The sequence below is a fragment of the Rhamphochromis sp. 'chilingali' genome (assembly GCF_963969265.1).
Source record: "Rhamphochromis sp. 'chilingali' genome assembly, chromosome: 5".
Classification (NCBI taxonomy): domain Eukaryota; kingdom Metazoa; phylum Chordata; class Actinopteri; order Cichliformes; family Cichlidae; genus Rhamphochromis; species Rhamphochromis sp. 'chilingali'.
Window position 1 is genome coordinate 17,490,026 of NC_137932.1, and position 10,239 is coordinate 17,500,264.

The 10,239-nt window shown below is 36.8% G+C and overlaps 1 protein-coding gene across 1 annotated transcript; it reads left to right on the forward strand.

The window, feature by feature from the left end:
* Positions 1 to 175: 175 nt before the first annotated feature.
* Positions 176 to 5,906, forward strand: emc7b (ER membrane protein complex subunit 7b). The gene is made up of 5 exons (XM_080882697.1): positions 176 to 520; positions 3,955 to 4,074; positions 4,169 to 4,307; positions 4,924 to 5,004; positions 5,241 to 5,906. The coding sequence occupies exons 1-5, from the start codon at positions 288 to 290 to the stop codon at positions 5,388 to 5,390; spliced, it is 723 nt and encodes a 240-aa protein (XP_080738823.1). The 5' UTR covers positions 176 to 287; the 3' UTR covers positions 5,391 to 5,906.
* Positions 5,907 to 10,239: the final 4,333 nt, after the last annotated feature.

Consider the following 10,239-nt stretch of genomic DNA (forward strand, 5'->3'; position numbering starts at 1 on the left):
TGTACTGACGTGGGAAACCTTCAAGGAAAATACTTATTCTGCCTCCTAGTTCGATTTAAAATTTCAATGAGTTTCATTTTGAGTTTTAAGAATAAAAGGGAATCTTTGTGCAAAAACGAGCGAGTGGCGCTTCTGGTTTGTACAATAAAGGTTTTTTTGAAGTGACGTCATTTTCCGCAGAGACAGCTGATTCAGCGAGGCTTCCGCTCCTTCGCTAAACAGCTCTTGACTGCATGTTGGTGGAGAAACGGTGAAAAACGATTTTAGTTTATTAAAGACGAGGCAGTATGTGGCACAGGGAAAGAATACCGCTGCTACTGGCTTTCGTCCAGTCTGTACTAGTCGTAGGGTGGTGTTTTACTGAAATGGAAGCGGGGCCTGGCGCAGCTATGTCGACGCAGACTAACGGAGATCGGTTCAAAATCGAAGGAAGAGCGATAGTTCCCGGAGTGAAAACACAAGACTGGGTCTCCACGGCTAGAGTGCTAGTAGATGGTGAAGAACATGTGGGATTTTTGAGGTAAGAAATATCCATAGTTCATTGGATAACTAGCTAGCATGGTACGTGCTACAATACGTGCTAATGCTACGTAAGTAGCATTAGCACCTAGCCGTTGCTAGCTGGTGGTTAGGGTCAAACTCGAAGTCAAACCCGATAACGACTGCATCTGCCTGTGGCAGATGGCAGGTACCAAATGTTGTAGATCATGCACAGCTTTCCTTTTGTAACTCTTGTCCGAGTGTCAATCAATTAGCGTTTCATTTCAACATGAGGCCTTTTTGGTCCTACTGCAGCGGTAACCACAACACAAAACGTCCACAAGAGACTTGTGTATATATAATCTATTATGTTTCCACAGCTAGCATATGTTTATGAGAAAACACCAGTACTAGCACTGGTTTGCTGCACAAACGTGTGTTGAACATATTATAACATATTACACACATACTCAAACATATTATTAAGCATGTTCTATAGTATTTATTTGTCACGTGTGTAGTAATGGACAAATAAACATAATATATCATGTTATTTAACCCTGTTATCTTTAACCATGTTACCGTATCATCCGTAATAAAATAATCATTCGTGTTCTTCTTAGCTCACAAGGGTTTAATCGATTGTCTTAGCAATAGTTTTAATTATTGTATGACTAGTGTACAGTAGTGTATTTCACCAAAGATGCGAGTATAAATGATGGCTAATACATACATTTGTCTGTGATACAAGTATAAATTCAAGGATATTGGATGGAACACACTTAGAAAGAGATTCTAAGGTTCTTGTTTTTATAAATGCATTATTATTAGCAGAAGAAGTAGTGGCATTAGTAGTGTTGTGTTTTATGTGTCTCACTGTTACATCCCTACTGGCTCTATTAGTATATCAAATTATGTACATAGATTGTGCCCAAAGGAATGATTTTGATGAAGACAAATTTTGTTTACTGTTTTGTTTTTTCAGGCACATAAAGGGTATAGAAGTAGTCACTTTTAACTATGCAACTATAACAAAATGTATTTAAAAAAAATAAGTCTCAGATTATTCAGTTATCACTATATTTTTATTTTTAATAGGTTATTTGCATCACAGAATGTAACAATGCATGTATATAAGAAACTCATAATTTGCGCGTGAAAAGAAGCATAAGCACACACATCCATACATATGCAATAATACTAAGTGCAATAATCCTTTCTGTCATCGTTGTATTTTTACTCAGTTGTATATAGTATTTGTATTTGTATTCTATTTTTATCTTATTGTATATTTATTTTATTTTATTCTACTGTATATAGTATTTTATTTTATTCTATTCTGTACAGTTGTGTACTGTATTTATTCTTATTGTATTCTAATTTTTGCCTCATAACTTTTGCACTGTCCACTTCCTGCTGTGACAAAACAAATTTCCCACGTGTGGGACTAATAAAGGTTATCTTATCTTATCTTATCTTATCTTATCTTATTAAGTTCAAATTTCAACTTAATAAGCATACTACTTGAATTCTTAGATACTTATACACCTAATTAGTAGGGGTGCAACGATATTCGTATCGATATTGAACCGTTCGATACAGTGCTTTCGGTTCGGTACGCATATGTATCGAACAATACAACATTTGTAATTTATTTTATCAACTTTCCTTCTGACGATGCTGTCTGTGTGGAGCGCTCAGTGAATCTGCGTTCGACTACTCTGCCTAGGCTGCACTGTCGAGCGCAGATCCACTGAGCGCTCAACACAGACAGCATAGACAGAAGGAAGAGCGCAGGGCACCTCCCCCACCCTCATTCAGATCTGGCGTTTGGAATTATTTTGGTTTTCATGTGACGTATGACCCTGAAGGTAAGCGAGTCATGGACTAAAGTAAAACAGTATGTTGGATGTGCCATGTAATGCTCAATTACATGGGTGGGAACTAGTGTGTTAGCGCAGTTAGCTCGTTAACGTGTTGGCCATCTAGCCCCATGCACAGGGCGATCGGCGGTAGCTCGTTAACGGAGATTTGCCGTGTTGTGGCGTTAAGGTCATTTCAACGAGATTAACCTGAAAGCACTAGTGGGAACACAACGAATATGACTGCACATTTACGCCGACATCATCCTAGTGCAAAGACAAAAACAACAAGCATGCTACTAACTTTAGCCGAGTCATTTAGACAGCTGTTTAATATGCTGCTGAGAATATAGCCCAGAAGAAGCGGATAGTATAGCTTTTATTTTGGAAAGAGCCATTTCTCTGTAATAAACTCTCTTTTCCAAAGATGAGTGATTCCTCAATCAGATACAGGGCTTGCAATATCGCTAGCCCGACGTCCTGGGGCTAGCGATTTTTTTCAGTCGGGCTACCAAAATCTATCTCTTCCCTGCCCGTCGGGCTATTGTAGGAAGGAAAAATATATGTCAATGCTTTTGCATTCTTTCAGAAATGTAGCTGGGTAATTATGTCATTGGGTGAGCCACTGTCAATATGTGACATATTGAAATCGCGTTTGAATTTGCGCTTGTTTTTTTGCTTTCACTTTGCAATCGTGCGAACTGTGTATAGAGAGCGACAGCACTGATCTGTGAGTGATGATAATTTGCGCACCAATTCCTCTGACATCGTCTTATTAATCGTTACCTTACTATGCAAACATGACAAGTGAAATCTCCCGCAGCAAGCTTAAACATGTGAGAGGTTGATCGCGCAGAGAATCGCTGAGCTTATGTGAGTGCGTGTGTAAAAGCAGCAGGATATATATTTTAGTTCTGCTGAGCCAAATAAGACAGGTCAGGGTGAAGAAGTGACAGCCAAAGAAAAGCTTACCACAAAACGGAGAAGTTATGACAAATCAGACTATAAGGCAAAAAGAAAGTGCAGCTTTATGGTTTCATGGACAAAAGAATTTCTGTGGCTGCAATATGACGAGCTAAATAACCAGGGCTGCACATAAGTGGTCCGCAGGTGCGCATTCGCTGTCAAAATAAAAAACACGCACAAGGGTTAGGGTTAAATTTAAAAACTGTACTTTTGAGTTAAAATATATATTTATAATTTTAATAAATGACAAATTAAAAAGGCATGAACATTTTTTTGTATCGAAAAAATATCGAACCGTGACACCAAAGTATCGAACCGAACCGAACCGTGAATTTTGTGTATCGTTGCACCCCTACTAATTAGGTGACCTTTGTAGATGTCCCACTTTCAGATATTTAATTGAAAATTTTTATTGACTGGCAAGACCTTTAACGTTTTTACCACATTTGTTTATTTATTTGTCTTAACCATTTGTATTTCTGCTTTAGTAAGATAGTTTGATAATACTTTGCTATTTAGTTCATTCTCCATTTATTTCAGGATTAATATTTTAGACGAACTTTAGGTTGAACTAATATAGGTGTACCTTTTTTTAAATTATAAGCAGCTGCTGTCTTGAAAAAATTGCTTTATGTTTTTGTTACAGAACCGATGGGAGTTTTGCTGTGAACGATGTCCCCTCTGGGTCGTATGTTGTTGAAGTTGTTACTCCCACCTATAGATTTGAAGCTGTCCGTGTTGATATCACATCCAAGGGTAAAATGAGGTATGGCCACTATAGTGAAAAACACAAAACTTGCAAAAATTAGCGGTTGGCCTGTGGCAACTCTGACCCACTGAAGCAATGTGTGATTTCACAGAGCGCGACTTGTGAATTACATCAAAACGTCAGAGGTAATTCGCCAGCCGTACCCTCTTCAGATCAGGAGTAGTGGACCTCACAGCTACTTTATGAAGCGAGAAACCTGGGGCTGGACAGACTTCCTTATGAACCCAATGGTAAGAAAATGCGTTGATTAAGTGGGAATTGCATGTGTATGTCACAAAAGAAACATTTCCTAGGATCCCACCATTATCCTAATACTCTGATTAAACATATGCTTTCTACCATTTGTACTGTTAGAGTCCATTGGCTGTAGCCCCATTTAGAGAACTACAGATGTTAGTTAATTTTGATAAGCTGGTGCACAATATTGACGATAATGAACAGAAGTTTCATGACCATGAAGTCACATTTCCATTCCTTACAGTGACCTTTTTTACTCATTTCTACTGCATATTTTTATACTTATGAACTCTTGAGCAGCTTTCTATCAATCAGAGTTGAAAATAAACCTGATTTATCCCGGGTAGTACAGGCCATCCACTGTCTGACACAAGCTTTTTTTTTTTTGCTTTTCTTTTTTTTTTTAGCTCCTTTCCTTTTTAAGGTTGCGTTTTCCTTATGCCAAACTTTTTTTCTTGATTGGATGGCCCACAAACTCAAAAAGAGAATATTGGGCTTCTGTGCTGACAGATAAAACCGTTGAAAAAAAGGAACTGTAAAAACAAGTTGTCAAAGAAGATTGCATCTGAATTTGTTACATGTCATTTAATGTCTTTGTTGCTCCTGCAGGTTATGATGATGGTTCTGCCCCTGCTTATCATTGTTTTGCTACCCAAAGTGGTCAACACCAATGACCCAGAGATGAGAAAGGTATGTTCATTGTGCTGTGTCTCTGAGCTAAATAGAAGAAACAACAGACGTTGTGATGTTTTAAATCCTAACCCTATCCTTGTCTCCTTTTGAATTGCTTATTGTGGTAAAGTGCTAACTGTAACAGATGTGACTGATTGTGATACATTTTTAACATCAGAGAGAACATTGAGTCTGTACACAGCCTTTCGCTCTCCAAAAACAGCTGTTCATTCTCTGCCTCCCTTTCTTTACAGGAAATGGAGCAGTCCATGAACATGCTGAACCCCAACCCTGAGCTTCCTGATGTCTCTGAGCTCATGACCAAGCTCTTCTCTGGCTCCAAAGGCTCCAGCAAGGCAGGCAGCAGCAGCAAAGGCACCAGGCCAGCTGCCAAGAGGAGGTAGTACTGTACATGCCTCCTAAAAATCCACCTAAAAAGAAAAAAGCTTGATTTATGTCATGGAAGCAAGGTTTTAAAGTGTCATTTTCTCTCTCTCTCTCTCTCTCTCTCTCTCTCTCTCTGGGTTTATTGTACAGATTTCATTAATATTAGATGTTTTGAGCACATCTGGATTTCTAATATGCTATTACGAACTGAGCAAAATTTTTTTTTTTTCCTAGGTTTTTTTTCTCATACTGCACTGATAACATTTGTTGCGAAAGCTGTTATTCTTAATTTGCGCGATACTTTCTACAGGTGACCCTACTACTCATCAGTCTTTTCTGTGCTAAAACCTCCATTGTATATTTTCCACTGCTGCTACTTCCACTACCTGAAAGAGAGCATATATACACAATTCAGAGATTTTCTTGTTTAAGTAACTTCAGTAATACGACTGTGAATGAAGAGAAATTGAATTTTAAGGCAGATAAATTCTTATTTAAAAACCTAGATAAATAAATTGCCATGGTATATGACAGCTGTGTTTTTATTTCACACCATTCATTTCTTTGAGTGAACACGTGACTTTCTCATTTTATGAATTGTGGTGAACTGTATGGTTAGAATTCACACGCTGTACATTATGTGCCTGAGGTGTAAAAATTAAAATGATAATCACTGGAAGTACAAAGAGAGAAATGTATGGTTGCTTTTTAAAAGCTCTACAAAGTGTAACTGGTTTTACTTTGTAATAAAATAGACATTAAAGTCCATAGTAAAATCATTATTGTAGAATGTGTTAGCACTGGCTGACAGGACGTGTTTTAAAATGAAACAATAATGAGTAATGTTATTAAATATAGAGACCGCTCAGCTCAAGGTTGAGTCACTAGCTTTCTCATGAACTTTGAGCCAAATATGTTCATCATCAGCATTTATCTATTTGTTGAGGAGATAGTCCTTTTGGCACAAAAGCTCCGTTGTTGCTATGGTTTTGATTTTGGCTTCAAAGTTACCCAGAAGTGAGAAAGAGTGGGTTTTTGTTTTGTTTGCATCATATGCATCTATGCAAGATTATATTTACTGTATATTCCTGCTGTTTCACTGATCAGTGCTTAGCAGTGGTAACACAAAAAGATGAATTACCTTGTCTTCCCTTTTTCAGGGGAAAACATTCTGGCGCATCAAGGTAGGAGAAGCATGTGGGTCAATACAAGCAAAAGAAACAAGTTTGCTGGCTGTGTTCCAAATAACTGCTTAAGCTTTTGAGTCTTAGTGTTATGCACGAGGGCCCGCTGGGCACAATCACTGTCGATAATAACCACAGGGCTCAAAAAATGCTTTAAAGTCAGATCAGATGTTTATGATGCACAGAATGTGTTTTGGTGAGAAGTAGTGAATATAAATATAATCTAAAAGTTATCTCTCAAGCACAGAGTAGACGAAAAGCGTCGTGAATTGGGTCAACTTGCATGCAGTTGCATCTTTTTCCAGGGATACCCCATCCACAGGTAAATGGAGATGGTGTGACACAATTTAAAATCAGTCGTTTTCATCAAATCGCCTTTTTCCAAGGTTAAGAATGAGTTGCTGTGTGAAGAATGCGCATGACAGCGTCCTGTAGATTACTCATGCTAAATGAGTTAAGTGAAAGCATCAAAATAAAAGAACGCTTGTTTTCCCTAATATTTTCCAAAGTTTCAATCATCACTGTGGCTCTTAGACCAAAGCAATTTAGTTCTTATTTTGACTCTAAATGTTTTATTTAAAAGCTAGAGCTAAACTGCTAAAAACTCATTTTTACCAAATGGGTGCAAATATTAACCAAACACTATTTTCAGCTGCATTTTGGTGTTTTAGGGTTTCACGGTTGCATTTTGTATTTGAGATTAAAGAGAAACTACAGTACCAGAGTTCATTCAGCACATATACAAGCCTATTTCTGCCACTGGAGGGGAAAGGGAAAAAAATGCCACCCATAATTTAAAATTTGGGGTTATCTCAAAATTTTAACTAAAGTTTCATATTATTTTCTGAATTCTGACGTATTTATTTTGAAAGTTTGAGTTGGTAAGTTAAGATCTCGAGATACCGAACTCAAAATTTTCAAACAATGATCCAATATTTTGACTTGTTGGGGACAAAAAATGTTTTTTTTCCAGTGGTGAAAACGAGCTTCCATAAACAAAGGTGAGTTCTCCAGGGAAATAGTTTTTTATTAGTGTTTCAGTGACATCACAGGTCAACTGAGCTTTATCAGACTGTGAAAACGCCGAGTCCTGTTAATGAGATCAGTTAATTAATGGCTTTGTTCTTTTCATGTGGTGTTGCATTAGAGCAAAGAAACTCTCAATGCAGAACAACAGTGCTGACCTGGACTCTTGGGACCAGTAAAATCTCCGGTGACGTCGGGGATTTGTTTAGTGCCATGGCGTTGGTACATGGCACATTTGGGTAGTCAACCATTGGAGGATGGTAACGATTTGCTTCACCTCTCAAAGACGAATTATTGACAAATGAGACCGTCTTCAACATGTCTGTTGGTCATTAAATGTTTGCCTTGAAGTTTGTATTTTACTGTGTATATTATTACACAAAGACACAGAAGTGCAGACGGACAGTAAGCACAAGCGCCTTCACAAAGGAATCTTTGCTGCTATGAGCAGAACAAAAGGCACAGAGTTCAGATCAGAAAGATACATTTAACATTACATCATAATAGACAAAAAAGTGAAATAATTTACAACATCACTCATCTTTTTACAGCAAAAAGAAGACAAGAGGTGTCCATAACAATCTTAATCTCATATTACTAGTGTTAAACTAATGCAACTGTAAATGCACATAAATGTACCGATTAGCCCTTATACACATGATCAAATATCAACAAGATAGAAAACAGAGGAAAAGACATTCACTGAACAATAATATACTGTAAACAATTTACATTCACCATTTGTGAAGTGTAAAATCCGACACAATCTGTGAAATATGTTATTCCTGTTACAGATTTGTTTTGAAATATGTGAGCTTATGCTATGTCATTTATACACAGTGCAAGAGTATAAAGGAGAATTATGAATTGTGTGAGGTTGAAAGGATAGGATCAGAGATTTTGACTCCAGGATATTTTACTAAAAAAGATTGTTACAACTGTAATCAGGCTTGAGACAGGCTTGCCATTGAAGGAGGGGCCGTGGTTGTTGCTTGGGCCACTGGTTTGGAAAGAATACTATTTTATTACCATGTTTGATTTTTAATTTTTATTTGGTTTATTAACCAGTGAACCAGTTGTAGTTGCTGCTTTGCAGCCACTGACAGCTACTTCAAGGTACTTCTGCAAATGTCCCCAAATGCAAACAAATACATAATGTTAAAAAATAATAATAATTCACTGTTTAAATGACAATACAAGACTTTAAAACAGAATGACAGTCGACATTCCTGGAGTTGGAAGTTCAACTAGAGGAAGAGTTACCATCTTTACTGGACGTTTTAAAGTTGCAGTCTTTTCAACACAAAATAACCCATTTTGGAGATGGTTACCATTGCTCCACAATCTCAAGGGAGGGAGGAATTTTATTTTATTTATTTTGCAGGTGTCCCCTTGCAGAAGTTACAGTTCATGTGTAAATTATAAACACAGCTTATTTATTATCTTGTAAATTAGCTATATTGAAAATGATTGTAATCCTGGTGATGTTGGCAGAACTAAGTGCTTTACTCTCTGTTTACTATATAAACATGTAATAAGCAGGTCACAGAGGATCACAATATAGATGCAAATAGAAAACAGGTTAGAAGTCCAGTACTAGAAGCTGCTATGTAAACAGATGATAAAGGACAATATAGCTGGGTTTGGAATTATGTCTTCAAATGAAGCTAGGGCAGCTGTGAACAATTTAAAAGTCCTTAGCCTAAAAATATCATCAGTATGGTGTTTAACAGTGTAACTGAATACCTGACATCACTTTTTACAAATTCCTTAAAAATGTAAAGTAAAAGCAGGTTTTGTAGTTAAATGAGCGACTCGATATTGGGGGAACTACAGACATCAGACTTTTATAGTGTTTAACAGTCTCAAAGGATAAAAATTCATTTAAAAATAAATATTGACCCAATTTTGTTTTTCATTCTTACATTGTCAGAAAAAAAGACACATTTTGCAATTCATTAATGATTTCCTGCCTGTCCACAGGTACTGAAAACAGAAAACAAGACAAATTAAAAAAAAAAAATGTGTACAAGAGATATCAGTGCAGCGTACCAAGAGCAGGTTTTGAGATTGTCTGTGTTACGAACATCTTCTAGTTAACATTTCTTAATTCTTTTTAATAACTGTGGGTCTCGAAAAGCGCTATATAAATGCAATCCATTATTATTATTATGATAAAGTTAGTATGAGTTGAGCAAGCAGTTTACACACTGCCACAAAATCAGACTGGACAAAGGGATTAATAAACACGCATAACAGCGCCTCACCTTATTGATGTAGGTCAGAAAGACTTGATAGAAGACAAAGTGTCTGACACCCGTTACATAAAGCCATAACAACCTTTACACCGGATTTATTTCCTTCTGTACTTTTTGTTTCTTCTGCTTTTTTCTTTTTTTTTTTTTGCCTTATGTAAATGTCACTTTTTTCTTGCAATAAAAGTGTTGACTGTTTAGTCATAATATATGTTATGTACCATATATTTTAGTGTCTGAGTACATTTAGATCTCAGTTGCAAAGGGATAGCAGTATTGCCCATATGGAGAGGAAGGATATGGGAGTGTAAGTATATTACAAATATTTAAATGTGTGCGCCATTAACTCGTTTTGAACTATTAATGACAGGAGTTGAAAGAGAGATATATCTCATTGCTGA